The 13,903-nt window shown below is 22.4% G+C and overlaps 5 protein-coding genes across 5 annotated transcripts; 4 read left to right on the top strand and 1 right to left on the bottom strand.

The window, feature by feature from the left end:
• The first annotated feature begins 552 nt into the window (after nt 1-552).
• LOC122853764 (beta-1,3-galactosyltransferase 5-like) lies at nt 553-1,658 on the top strand. Its single transcript, XM_044154183.1, has 4 exons — nt 553-718; nt 796-1,043; nt 1,104-1,384; nt 1,457-1,658. Exons 1-4 carry the CDS (start codon nt 553-555, stop codon nt 1,656-1,658), a joined length of 897 nt encoding a protein of 298 aa, XP_044010118.1.
• A 470-nt stretch (nt 1,659-2,128) lies between these two features.
• LOC122854836 lies at nt 2,129-3,601 on the top strand. Its single transcript, XM_044155844.1, has 4 exons — nt 2,129-2,464; nt 2,639-2,748; nt 3,022-3,114; nt 3,220-3,601. The coding sequence occupies exons 1-4, from the start codon at nt 2,159-2,161 to the stop codon at nt 3,389-3,391; spliced, it is 681 nt and encodes a 226-aa protein (XP_044011779.1). The 5' UTR covers nt 2,129-2,158; the 3' UTR covers nt 3,392-3,601.
• Nucleotides 3,602-3,635: 34 nt separating this feature from the next.
• On the bottom strand, nt 3,636-7,436 carry LOC122853763 (glutamate receptor 1-like; the record flags this gene model as incomplete). The annotated part of the gene is given in 11 exon segments (XM_044154182.1): nt 3,636-3,754; nt 3,831-3,976; nt 4,063-4,334; nt 4,419-4,621; nt 4,722-4,948; nt 5,214-5,381; nt 5,500-5,669; nt 5,754-5,988; nt 6,798-6,982; nt 7,056-7,240; nt 7,313-7,436. Coding segments are annotated over 11 exon segments (2,034 nt in total), but the record flags the coding sequence as incomplete, so codon positions are not given.
• Nucleotides 7,437-8,391: 955 nt separating this feature from the next.
• On the top strand, nt 8,392-10,187 carry LOC122854835 (acyl-CoA Delta-9 desaturase-like). Its single transcript, XM_044155842.1, has 5 exons — nt 8,392-8,663; nt 8,764-8,894; nt 9,182-9,387; nt 9,473-9,658; nt 9,841-10,187. The coding sequence occupies exons 1-5, from the start codon at nt 8,522-8,524 to the stop codon at nt 10,100-10,102; spliced, it is 927 nt and encodes a 308-aa protein (XP_044011777.1). The 5' UTR covers nt 8,392-8,521; the 3' UTR covers nt 10,103-10,187.
• Nucleotides 10,188-11,502: 1,315 nt separating this feature from the next.
• LOC122853762 (acyl-CoA Delta-9 desaturase-like) lies at nt 11,503-13,106 on the top strand. Its single transcript, XM_044154181.1, has 5 exons — nt 11,503-11,644; nt 11,754-11,884; nt 12,172-12,377; nt 12,462-12,647; nt 12,842-13,106. Exons 1-5 carry the CDS (start codon nt 11,503-11,505, stop codon nt 13,104-13,106), a joined length of 930 nt encoding a protein of 309 aa, XP_044010116.1.
• Nucleotides 13,107-13,903: the final 797 nt, after the last annotated feature.

Here is a 13,903-nt window from a genome sequence, read left to right as displayed (position 1 = left end):
TATATATTTGTCATGATTCTTAATTAGAAAATAATTTTAAAAAATTTAAGATACAATGGAAAATAATAAATAATTGTATTAAATAAACACGTGTTATTTATATAAGCATTCATGTAATTTTATGGAACAAAATAATGATATTTAAAATTGATAGTTATTCACTAAATCTTCCAACACGATATAAATAAATAAATCATTATTATTAATCACGCGTTTTCTTGATGATAGTTGTTATTTTACACTTGGCTCGAAATCGAATGACAACTTTTAAGCCAATCATCATGAATCGGATACTCTATTTATGATATACTTAATTATTTTTTATTTTATTTTTCTGGCTTTGATACCTTATGACATTTTTTAACCAATCATCATCACTTGCTCTATATTATTCTTCTTATCATATACATAGTCATAAACATTCTGGAACTTTCAATCAAGCACAGGTGTTTTTTTTCTCTATATATATAATTTTTTTTCTAACATTTATATCATTATAAGAAAAAAAAAATAGTCATATCACCATTTAAAATAGTTTGTAAATTATAAATGATGGAAAAAATTATGGAAAATAGTTTGATAATTGAACGAAAAAATTTATCTAGTACAATTTTTTATTTGCTATTGTTTGTATTTTATTTACAAGCCAGTGTTGATTGTTGGGTATGGGAGGATAGTTTTTTAGGAAGAGACAATTTTCATACAAAAATTGAAAAGGGTAAGTACTTGAAGAAGAAATTAACCACAATTTATTTTAAAAAAATTATCGAAATTTTTATATATATTTTTTTAAAGAGTGGCCCGCCACTAAAAGCAGAAGTTTGAGTCTTTACATACAACCTCATAAAATTACAACCATATTACAACCCAGTCATTATTGTAAGTCTGCAAAACCATATCTCAATATAATTGTAGTCTCAAAAGATGACAATTTTGAATCTCGACATGAAATAAGATTTTCAAAAGGTATACGAAGAAGAGTTGACAGTAAAAAAATAACAATAAATTTTCTAATTGGTTTATCTAAAAATTCTTCTGTTAATGTACGTATAATTATTATTTTTATTCATAAAAAAAGCTAAATATTAATATTATAATTTCAGGAAAAAATACAAGAAGAGTCTCAAGATTACGGTGATATAATTCAAGAATCATTTCATACTTCTTTTTATAATGCAACAATAGAAATTGGAATGGCGTTTAAATGGATTATTAAAAACTGTAATAATACACAATACTTTGGTATATTTCGTGATGATTCACATATCGACTCTGTAAATTTAATTGAAACAATATCGAGGATTCAAAAAAATAAAAATAAATCATTATTAATAGGACATTTAAAGTCAAACGAATATGCTTCGAGGGATCCATACAGTGATTGGTTAGACTTGATAAATTTTTTTTATATTTTAAAATTTATTTAACTGTTTATTTATATAATTTTTTGCATCAGGTACATGCCGAGTTATGAGTTTGAAGATGAATACTATCCGCAATATTTGGAAACGAAAAATGGTTATATCATGAGTTTTGATGTTGTTAAAAAAATTTATAATGTTGCAATGTCACAACCATTTGTGCATTTTGATGATGTATTTTTTACTGGAATTTGTGCAGAAAAAGCTGGAGTTAAACGTGTTGATATTAAAAATTAATAATTATAATTTTTAAATCACATAAATTGTTTAATAATGTAAATCAAAAAAATTATCTATACATAAATAATTTAAAATAAATTATTATCATCGTTTGAATAAAAAAATAACATTTCAAGTTTATAAATGTTTAATGATTTTTGACGATAAGAAAATCAGTATCTTATTATTTTAAAAATTTTAAAATATTGTGTATATATTTATTTTTTTTTACAATTAAATGTAAAACACAAAAGACACATTTATAATAAAAAAATAAAATACTCATTTCTATAAATAAACTTAATTTAATTGAAAAAAAAAATTAATTTTTTGTTAATTATTATTCATATTTATAAATTTAATTTTTTTTTTATTTATATGTTTTTTAACAGGATAATAATAATAATTTATTTTTCAATCGACAATCGATTAAATTTGTTTTTATATAACCAAATAATTTTATTAATATTTAAAATTCAATTTTATCACTTTAAATGATTTAATTCATTAAAAAAAAAATGTTACATAATAATATATTAATTTTTATAATACTTATTTATTATTATGAAATTGAAGCATTTGGTCGACAAAAAAATAACAATATTAATGATAAATTATCAATTAAAAATGACATTAATGAAAACAAAAATATATTTACTAAAAAATTAAATGAATATAATGAATATGATCCATATTGTGATTGTAATAATGTTGGTTTTAAAATTGTACAAAAAATACCATATCACGTTCCGTCAACATTACATTCTATCAACATGACATCAAGCTGTGTGAGATGTGACCTTTGTCTTGCAATTGCTGATAAGGCCAGTAGATTTTTATTATATTTATTTGTTTATTTTTTTTTTTTCATCTAGATATATCAATAAATCAGATACAAGTTTGAAATAATAAACACGCGACTACATGCATGGCATGATTTCATACAAAATTATGTAATACATTATTGTTTTTGTTATTTTATTTTTTTTCATTTCTAGATCAATGTAACATTGATAGATTTACATGATGTCACATCACCTGATAAATTTCTAAATGATACAGAGGTTGAATTACTCTTTGGCATTGTATGCAATGAGGCATTCAAAAAGTATAACAAAGAAATAATTTAAACTCTTGTTAATTTGTCAATGTAATGACAAAGAGGCGTATGTTATAAAAATTAAATAACTTGGAATCGAGAAGTCGTATATCCAGATTTTTTAGTTAAAATTATCATTCGGAAAATTTGTGATAAAATACAAGTGGACATCTTAATTAATTAGATAAAAAAAAAGAAGAAAATAACACGTCTTTTTGATATTACAATGACAATATAATTGTTTTTTGTTTTTAATCTTTATTTACTTTTAATTAGTCACAGAATGAGAGAGATCAATGGACAGCGATATATTGGAGATAGTCTACCACAATCAGTGATTTTTGAGTCCAGTAATGATGAACTTTGGGAGACATTGTAATACATTTTTATACATATATTTATTCTGACTCATATAATGTGAGAAAAAAATATATTAAACAATATAAATTGCTCTTTGATATATATATTTTTTTAATATAGATTAAAAAAAAGATGTTGGGAAATTGTTGAAATAATTGGAGCAGTTAAAATTTATGAAAAATGGAAAGAATGGTATGATGGTTGTGATAAAAATTTAAAATCAATATTGTGCAATGGTGAATTTGAAATTTTACGTGATTGTCGAGGTATAAAAAAATACTTCTCGAATTAATTATTATCAAGTTGTTTTTTTTTTTTCATTGCGTGTGTATTAAAATAATTCAAATCAATGGAAATTTTATGATAAAAAAAAAAAATAAAACAAAGCAGCTGTGTTATCAATGCTGAAATGGAAATATATAATTTTTTTGATGACTCATTTTCATTGAACTTGATATTTGTGAATATTTTCTTTTTAAAAATATATGATGATAATCTTTTATATTTTTTTTTGTTAAATTATTATCTTTTTTTAAATTTGTATTATTATTTTTCCATCGTAATAGAGAATATATTATTTTATTTTTAAAAAAATTTCTCTGATACCATATTCTTTCTAGCATTCCCAAGCACAATGACAATGACATACCAACTGCTATACAAGATTAAAAATAACATTTTAAATATTATTTTAAAAATTTTAGTAATATACTTTTGTTGTTTATATATACCTAAAATAATAAATGCTGAATAGACATCTGCAATTCTTGCTGTATGAAATGTTGTATACTCATGACACTTTGGCATATCAGGAAGCATCCTTTCGCCAATTCTCGTGATGACTCCTCTCTCACTCATTCTCAGAATGTATACGTTTCTTTATTTTATTTTAATATATATTTAAACTATCAATATAATTTTAAATCTCTTAAATAGAATAGCCCCAGATATAATACATTTTACCTTCTTTTTTATTGTGTATGGGTTAATAAATAAACCGCTTTTTTTTCTATTTTATTGGCAATTGTAAATGTTTGTTTTATTTCGATTTCTTTGAGTGAACATCTTTCATGTATAAGAGAATTTCTCAATGCACGTCTTGCAAGTGTTGCACTAACAAAAAAACCATATCCTCCTTTGACAGATTTTTGAAGTCCCAATGTTGTACTAAGACCAGATTCACGTCCATTAAATGCTTTAATATACAATTGACGAAGATCACTGTCATTTGCATTCTATATAAATAATTATAACAAAAAAAAAAAATTAATAAATAACCCAGTAATTATAAATATAGGTATATATAAAAATAAAATTACCCTCATGTACTCGTCATCAACATCACTGTATCCTAATTTATAATTATTTTGAAATAAATCTTCAAGATTACGAATTCCAGCAGCTTGAACGGAGAGTATTGATGTTATAAAACCAGCATATGCATTGTATGTTACAAGTGCAAACATAAGACTTGCAATTAATACAGTTTTACCAGATAATGTTGATGGATTCCAAGGTGAACCTGTTTATTTTTTTTTTCAAATTAAAATTCATATCAAAATCTCTACACATGCACTAATATTATCACCAAGAAAAATTGATAACTCAATGATATTTTTTACCCTGCATGCACATAATTGAAGTACACCACAGAGTTGCTTCACCAATACCATTTTTATTATCATATTTATTATTAAATATATTATTTTCAGCATAATCAATTGTACCAATTGTTGTTATTATAAAAAATTGCATAAGTCCAACACAAAAAAATAAACGATTATTAAAAGGTTGTAAAAATATATCACGCATTGTTCCTGATTCTGGTGGTCGTACATAAATATTACGTCTGCAAAAAAAAAACATCTATAATTATTTTTGAATTTTTTAAAGATTAAAAAATAAAAGAAAAATTAAATCCAGGTATTATTTTGATATTACAAGTATTTTTTTTATTTTTATAAAATTTTTGGTGATGCTAGCTTTGATCAAATATTGTTATATCGTTTTTATTTTACTTTTGATGATTCATAGCATACAATAATTATTTAAATAATTGGTCAATTCAATTTCTATTGTATATTAATGTAATTTTATTGAATATATTTACGTACGTATAACGAATCAAAGGATGAGTAAATCGCATATCACGCTGACGTTCGTCATTAACTGTAATATAACCAAGACCTAAATCACGTGCTCCATTGTATATGTCACCTAGAAGATTGCTCCATACTTTGTTTGTTAATGTACCTACTTTTTCATACGTTACTATCTCTAAACTATTCATAAAAAAAAAAAAAAAATATTCACGCAATAAGCTGTTTAGTTGTTAATTATTCTCTAGTTGTTGATACTTTTTTTTTTTTTTTTTTCTATAAAATATTATGTAAATGTTACCTAGAGTTTAAACTACTTGCAAGAAAATTTATAAAATCATCAAATGGTTCAGCTTCATTTTGATCTTCTTGATAAAATGGACTTTCAACATTTTGATCATCACTTGTACCATTTAAGATACCAACTAGTATTGGTAATTGAAAAAAATTATTACGTAGTGCAACATTTACCTGAAAATTTAAATTATTTTTTTTATATAAAATTTTGTGTCATTATTGTATTTAAAATAGTGTTAATTATTTATATATACTAACCGGAAATTTGTGAATAGTAATTCCGGGACACCAAGAACCAAGTGAATCAACAACGAGACTTGAATTATCATTTATACGAATTTTGTATATATGAACAAGATAAAAACATTTTGTTTTATTTTCAATTATTGAGTAATCCAAATTAATTGTTATATTATTTGTAATTTTATTTATTTCAAATTTCCTTTTTTTATATTTGTATTTTTCGGCATATAATTGTAGTGGCAAACAAGTTCTGTAAAAAAAAAAAGTATATAACAAATTAAATAATTTTAAATAAATTCGTAATCTTGAAGATTTATTTCAAAATAGTTATAAATTAGGATACAGTGATGTTGATGATGTGATGATGAGGGTCTTTGTTAATTTTATTTTTATATATATATATTTATAATTACTGGGTTATTTAATAATTTTTTTTTTTGTTATAATTATTTATATAGAATGCAAATGACAGTGATCTTCGTCAATTGTATATTAAAGCATTTAATGGACGTGAATCTGGTCTTAGTACAACATTGGGACTTCAAAAATCTGTCAAAGGAGGATATGGTTTTTTTGTTAGTGCAACACTTGCAAGACGTGCATTGAGAAATTCTCTTATACATGAAAGATGTTCACTCAAAGAAATCGAAATAAAACAAACATTTACAATTGTTGCATTACCAATGGAAAAAAATAGTCCTTATGAAAAAATTATTAATCTAAGGTTTGTTTATAATAGCTAATTAATTAATCATAAATATATATATCACAATAAAATAGAAGAAACATTTTTGAATTTTGTTTTTTTATTTAAAAAGGTAAAAATGTATAGATCGTATATCTAAAAATTTTTTTGGTAAATAATTTGGCTATTCTTTGGACTGAGTTTATTTAGAGATTTAAAATTATATTAATAGTTTAAAGACGTATATTTTTGGTACATAAAAATAAAAAGAAATATCATTGGCATAATTAACAGTAAAAAGTGTATGTATCATGTGTTTTTTCAATTATCATTATTATATAAAATAATTATTTAAATATAAGTTATATTAATACCTATTTAAATAGACATGTGTTTGTTCAATTGCCATGTAATTATCAAAATATGATGTGGCTATTATAACATCTGCATTAATACCAATTGTAAAATTTCGTAAATTCATGTCAATACTAGCATCATTAGGTTTCTCTGTTATCAATAGCCATGATATATAATAATCAAAAAGTCGTTTAGTTGATGCCTTAAAAAAAAAAAAATTGATAAATAAATTATTATTATTTATATTTTAATTTATCAGTATTAAAAATACATACAATGTTTAGAACATTATCTGGTGAAGTAAAATTAATTTTATCCATAAATACAACTGCACCGACGCGATGTCTTCGTATTTCAAGTGCTTCTGGTAGTTTTGGTAATGTTGTTGGTTGAATCGAAATACTAATTCCTTCTTTAGCCAAACATTTTAATAATGCTCGTGCATAACTCATTGAAACATCTAAATAATTTAATAACAAAATAATAAAAAACATTTAAAATACATTGATTTATTTTATAGATAACATACCACTTCCACTTGATAAATCATCAAAAATAACCATTTGTTTCCAAGAACGCCATTTTGCATAATCAATAATTAACTGCAGTGACATTGGTAATGGTAAATTATACAACAAAACATTTTTATTTAACATTAAAATGATGAAAAAAATTAAAGATTTCATTTTTATTTTTTTTTTTCAAATTTAAATATTGCAAACTTGAATATTTCGTTGACGAATACTAAGTAAAAACCAAAGTCAATCATAATAGTAAAGTAAAAAAGAAATAAAAATTAATCAATTTATTCAGTCTTTCCGTGCTGTTTGATAAATGTCAGACAATAATTTTTTTTTTTCTTTTATTTCAAAAGTATATTCATACTTGCATTCAATGAAATTTTGTTTTGGCATATTTGATAAATTTTTAATACAGCTTTTTACCCTTCAATCTCATTCGATCAAATAATAATAGTAATTATTTTTTTTTTTAAATACTTTTTAAAAGTATTAATATAATTCAATTCTTTTTATGATGTTTCAAATTGTTGAAAATTAAAATCTTCATAAGTAGCACCGCTAAAATTACAGATAATAATTTTTCGAAATTTCGACATTATCATCTAGACATATTCAAGAATTCATATCTTCAAAACTTTTTTCCATTTTAATGTAATATTTATCTGACGTAAATTGGTTAATTTAAAATTCAAATAAAAACACTGATTACTTTTTTTTTTTTTTTGATGATGATTCAGTTATTTCTTTTTTTTTTTGATGAATTCAATTTCCTCTACCGAGAGTCAAAAGTTAAATTTTCAAAATATAAAATGTTTAATTCAATGAAAAAAAAATATATTATATTAATAAAAACGATAGAAACAATAAGTATAATGACATTAGTTCACACAACTGATATGTAAATAAAAATCAAAGTTATTTTCTAAATATGCATACATATTTTTGAATACAAAGTTTCATATTTGAATTGTATTTTTTGCATAAAAAGAAGACTTGCATTCAATTTATGACTTTTACAAAGTATATAAACCGTCAGTAACGCAATTTGAAAGGCATTATATATAACATCATGTATAACGGCATCATATATAATCCTCAAAATTCTTCGTAAAAATTTATTCAAAAAAAAATCTAATATTATTATTATTCAACATATTTATTTTGTGTTTTAATTTATTTATTAACATATTTATTTACTATATTAAATAATTAATATTAAAATGGATAAAATTAAAAGTTATTTTGAATTTGAAAAAAAATTAATTTGGACAAATGTTATAGCAATAACAGCTCTTCATGCACTTTGCCTTTATTCATTTTTAACATTTCCATATAGTCAATATAAAGGGCTTGTAGTATGGGGTATTAATTAAAATTAACAATTTAAAATGTTATGTAAAAAAACTAACACGTGGTTTTTCATATTAAAAAATTAATGTATTTTTATTTTAATTATTTGTAGGTTTTCTGGTTGGACATTTGAATGGCCTGGGAGTAACTGGAGGCGCTCATAGACTTTGGACACATAGAGCATACAAAGCTAAAACTCCATTAAAAATATTTTTAGGTTTATGTTATTGTGGTGCTGGTCAGGTATTACAATTTAATAATGTTATATTTTTACTATAAATCATATCATACCTCCCCTTTTTTTCCTTTAATATATATTAATAATAAAAAATATTTGTAATCAATAGCTTGATTGATATTACAATAGTCCTGAAATTTTTTTTCTTATTTTATTTAAAGTATAAATTTTAGATGCAAATATATATTTAAAAAAAAAAAAAAATATTTATTACATTATAATTAATTAGTTTAATATATTATTATAATTTTTGCTAATTGAATAATTGATTTATAAAATTTAAAATAAACAGAACAGAATATATGAGTGGGTAAGAGATCACAGAGTACATCATAAATACAGTGAAACAGATGCTGATCCTCATAATTCAAATCGTGGTTTTTGGTTTAGTCATGTTGGTTGGTTAATGATGAAAAAACATAAAAATGTATACGAACACGGCGGAAAAATAGACATGAGTGATATTGAAAATGATGAAGTTGTTTCATTTATTGACAAGTATGAATTTTATTTAATTATTAGTAAAAAAATAATAAATAACAAAAAAAATTAATTGTATTTTTATATTATTTTTATTTTTTAGACATTTTACAATATTGAAAATATTGTGCTGTTTTGTGATTCCTGTCGTTATACCAGTTTATGTATTCAATTATCCATGGAAACCGTCAATATTATCACAAGTAGTTATGCGTTATCCTGGTGTACTGAATGCGACTTGGAGTGTTAACAGCTTTGCTCATCTATGGGGAGGGAGAAGTTACAACAAGTATGTTTCAATAATTTTTATATATCAACAAAAACTATAATAGAATTAAAAATAAAAAAATTTATTTTATTTCAATAGAAAATAAATGTAAAAATTTTAGTCAAATGTTTTATTTAACGATTAAAAATATATTTATCAAGTTTGAATATTTAATATTAAAAACTATTGTGAAACTATTGCAGATCAATTGGACCAGCTGAAAATTTACTTGTATCATTTGCGAGTGGTGGAGAAGGATTTCATAATTATCACCATGCTTTTCCATGGGATTATAAAGCATCCGAATTTGGTCATATCTTTAATCCAACAACAGTATGGCTTAATTTTTTTCACAAAATAAATTGGGCTTATGATTTGAAAAAAGTATCTCCAGAACTTATTAAAAAAATCGCTGAAAAACAAGGCGATGGAAGTTGGGTTGATCATTATGAAAAAAGTTATTAATTATAATTGAATATAAACTTGATAATTTTATTACGTATCTGAATGTATTATTTTTAATAATTGATGTACCTACAATATTTATATAAACGTGACTAATTATATAAATTAAAAAAAAAATAATACTATAAATTTTTAATAAAAATATATTATATGTGTATAAAATTAAACGATTAAAAAAATAAAAATATATTATAAAATTAAATTTTTAAATTGTCATCGAAACTAATCTTAATTATTTAAAATAAAAAAACAAATCATGATCTTAATCTAAACACGGAAATCAGATGAATCGAATCATTGATGATGAACTTTGAATTTCATTCTTAATTTTTCCTTAAATTTGAATGCAAACTTGCATATTTCTTTGACGAATACAAAGTAAAAACCATAGTCAATCATAATAGTAAAGTAAAAAAGAAATAAAAATTAATCAATCTTTTTCCGTGCTGTTTGATAAATGTCAGACAATAATTTATATTTTCTTTTATTTCAAAAGTATATTCATACTTGCATTCAATGAAATTTTGTTTTGGCATATTTGATAAATTTTTAATACAGCTTTTTACCCTTCAATCTCATTTCATCAAATGATTATTATTATTATTATTTTTAAAATAATTTTTGAAGGCTTACATATAATTCAATTTTTTTTGATGATGTTTCAAATTGTTGAGAATTAAAATCTTCATAAGTAGCACCTCTAAAACTACAGATAATAATTTTTTGAAATTTCGACATTATCATCTAGACAAATATTCAAGGATGCATATCTTCAAAACTTTTTTTTATTTTAATGTACTATTTAGCTAACGAAAAATTTCAGCATGAATCATTTTTCTGACGTAAATTATAGTTAATTTAAAAATTTAATAAACATTGATTACGATGATTCATGATGATTTTTGATGATTCAGTTTTTTTTTTTTTTCTTATGAATTTAATTTTCTCTACCAGAGATATATATACATATAAATATTTATTAAAAAAAAGTCAAAAGTTAAAATTGTAAAATATAAAATGTTTAATTCAATAGAAAAAAAAATATTTCATATTACTAAAAACGTTAGAAACAATAAGTCTGGTGACAATAGTTCACACATAATAATCAGACTTATTTTCTAAATATGCATACATATTTTTGAATACAAAGTTTCATATTTTAATTATATTCTTTACAAAGAAGAAATAGAACTATGTCAGTGCATTATATAACAAATTTATAACTTTTTACAAAGTATAAAAACTGTCAGTAACAATTTAGACGGCAACTGTCCTTTAAATTTTTTGTAAAAAATTTATTGAGCAGAAAATTTAGTATTATTATTGTATATAACATTTATATTTTGTGTTTTAATTTATTTAAAAAAAAATTTATTATTATAAAATATACTTACTTTAAAATGGATAAAATTAAAAGTTATTTTGAGTTTGAAAATAGTTTAATTTGGAAAAATGTTATTGCTATCGTAATTTTTCATGCACTTACAATTTATACAATTTTAACATTTCCATATCGTCAAAATAAAATGCTGATGTTATGGGGTAATATGTTTATAATGAAAATTAACAGTATAAAATTTTATTAAAAAAATAAACAAATGATTTTTTTTATTATACAAAATTAATTTATATTTTCTTTAATTCTTTATAGCATATATAGTTGCACATATTAGCGGGCTCGGAGTTACAGCAGGTGTTCATAGACTTTGGACACATAGAGCATACAAAGCTAAAACTCCATTACGAATATTTCTTGCTCTATGTTATTGTACTGCTGGTCAGGTATTACAATTTAATAATGTTATATTTTTACTATAAATCATATCATATCTCCCCTTTTTTTCCTTTAATATATATTAATAATAAAAAATATTTATAATCAATAGCTTGATTGATATTACAATAGTCCTGAATTTTTTTTCTCATATTATTTAAAGTATAAATTTTAAATGCAAGTATATATTGAAAAAAAAAAAATACATATTTATTACATTATTTTTAGTTAATTTAATATATTATTATAATTTTTGCTAATTGAATAATTGATTAATAAAAATTATTATAAACAGAATAGAATATATGAGTGGGTGAGAGATCACAGGGTTCATCATAAATTCTCAGAAACAACAGCCGATCCTCATAACAGCAGTCGTGGTTTTTGGTTCAGTCATGTTGGTTGGTTAATGATGAAAAAACATGAAGATGTATACGAACAAGGCAGAAAAATAGACATGAGTGATATTGAAAATGACAAAGTTGTCTCATTTATTGACAAGTATAAATTTTATATAATTATTAGTAAAAAAATAATAAATAACAAAAAAAATTAATTGTATTTTTATATTACTTTTATTTTTAGACATTTTACAATTATGAAAATAATGTGCTGTTTTGTGATTCCTGTTGTTATACCAGTTTATTTATTCAATAGTCCATGGAAACTGACAATATTATCACAAGTACTTATGCGTTATCCTTACGTACTGAATAGTACTTGGAGTGTTAACAGTTTTGCTCATCTATGGGGATATAGAAGTTACAACAAGTATGTTTTACTAATTTTTATATCAAAAAAAAATGTCAAACATTTTTGTATGATTATTTTAACATTTATTTAATTTCAATCGAAAATAAATGTAGAAATATTAGTCAAATGTTTTATTTAACAATTAAAAATATATTTATCAAGTTTGAATATTTAATATTGAAAATTTACATTATTTTTTAAAACTGTTGCAGATCAATTGGACCAGCTGAAAATTTATTTGTAATACTGTTGAGTGGTGGTGAAGGATTTCATAATTATCACCATGCTTTTCCATGGGATTATAAAGCATCTGAATTTGCCCATACTATATTTAATCCAACAACAGCATGGATTAATTTTTTTCATAAAATGAATTGGGCTTATGATCTCAAGAAAGCATCTCCAGAACATATAAAAAAAATTGCTGAAAAACAAGGCGATGGAAGTTGGGTTGATCATTATGAAAAAAGTTATTAATTATATAATTAAATATAAACCAAATAAAAATACAATGTATATATAAAATTAAACGGTTCAAAAAATAATAACAAAATAAGTAGACGATTTATGTACCCAAAAAAGCCTTAATTTTTTATTCTTTTATTATTAAAATTTAAATTTTAATTGTTACCTGAATTTTATTAAATTGTATATTAATATTTGTTAAAAAAAAAAAAAACAAGAGTAGGCTCATTGAAAAGAGACCTATTGTTATATGTATATAAATAGTTTTTTTTTTTTTAAATTAATAATTAACAAAATATAAAATAAATTAAAAATAATGATGTCACAAACCACCGACTTTAGAGACTCATTACCCGATAAGCTCACTTATGTTCTAAAAAATTAAGGTGAGACTCTACCGAGTCTCTTGATAAAAATATTATAAAATTAAATTTTTAAACTATCATCAAATCTAATCTTAATTATTTAAAAAAAAAAATGAACAAATCATGATCTTAATCTAAACACGGAAATCAGATAAATCGAATAATTGATGATGAACTTTGATCAAAATAAAATTGTTTTTCGCTGTTTAATATATACAACATAAAAAAAAACATAGAACATATCAAAGTTCAAAAAAATAATCAAAAAAAATAAATAAACATTACACCTAAGACAAAGTTGGTTGAATATTTTTGTTAAAATTAAAAATACCATTATCTAATAGATTTTTTTCTTCTAAATTTAAATCTGCTTGTAGAATTTTTTTATCTCTTTCAGTTTATTAGAAAAAAATAGCAGATCCATGAAATATTTAAATAATCTTT

The sequence above is a fragment of the Aphidius gifuensis genome, linkage group LG4 (assembly GCF_014905175.1).
Source record: "Aphidius gifuensis isolate YNYX2018 linkage group LG4, ASM1490517v1, whole genome shotgun sequence".
NCBI lineage: Eukaryota > Metazoa > Arthropoda > Insecta > Hymenoptera > Braconidae > Aphidius > Aphidius gifuensis.
Note: the sequence above shows the minus strand (reverse complement) of the source record. Positions and strands in the feature narration are given on the sequence as shown.

What these genes read in the sequence shown, in the direction of transcription:
- LOC122853764 (XM_044154183.1), top strand. Translation starts at nt 553, where the DNA reads ATGGAAAAAATTATGGAAAATAGTTTGATAATTGAACGAAAAAATTTA. An exon ending in TCATACAAAAATTGAAAAGG is followed by an intron (nt 719 to 795) that starts GTAAGTACTTGA and finishes ATTTTTTTAAAG; the next exon opens with AGTGGCCCGCCACTAAAAGC. An exon ending in CTAAAAATTCTTCTGTTAAT is followed by an intron (nt 1,044 to 1,103) that starts GTACGTATAATT and finishes TTATAATTTCAG; the next exon opens with GAAAAAATACAAGAAGAGTC.
- LOC122854836 (XM_044155844.1), top strand. Translation starts at nt 2,159, where the DNA reads ATGTTACATAATAATATATTAATTTTTATAATACTTATTTATTATTAT. An exon ending in TGCAATGAGGCATTCAAAAA is followed by an intron (nt 2,749 to 3,021) that starts GTATAACAAAGA and finishes AATTAGTCACAG; the next exon opens with AATGAGAGAGATCAATGGAC. An exon ending in GATGAACTTTGGGAGACATT is followed by an intron (nt 3,115 to 3,219) that starts GTAATACATTTT and finishes TTTTTAATATAG; the next exon opens with ATTAAAAAAAAGATGTTGGG.
- LOC122854835 (XM_044155842.1), top strand. Translation starts at nt 8,522, where the DNA reads ATGGATAAAATTAAAAGTTATTTTGAATTTGAAAAAAAATTAATTTGG. An exon ending in TAAAGGGCTTGTAGTATGGG is followed by an intron (nt 8,664 to 8,763) that starts GTATTAATTAAA and finishes AATTATTTGTAG; the next exon opens with GTTTTCTGGTTGGACATTTG. An exon ending in GGAGGGAGAAGTTACAACAA is followed by an intron (nt 9,659 to 9,840) that starts GTATGTTTCAAT and finishes AAACTATTGCAG; the next exon opens with ATCAATTGGACCAGCTGAAA.
- LOC122853762 (XM_044154181.1), top strand. Translation starts at nt 11,503, where the DNA reads ATGGATAAAATTAAAAGTTATTTTGAGTTTGAAAATAGTTTAATTTGG. An exon ending in TAAAATGCTGATGTTATGGG is followed by an intron (nt 11,645 to 11,753) that starts GTAATATGTTTA and finishes AATTCTTTATAG; the next exon opens with CATATATAGTTGCACATATT. An exon ending in GTTGTCTCATTTATTGACAA is followed by an intron (nt 12,378 to 12,461) that starts GTATAAATTTTA and finishes TTTTATTTTTAG; the next exon opens with ACATTTTACAATTATGAAAA.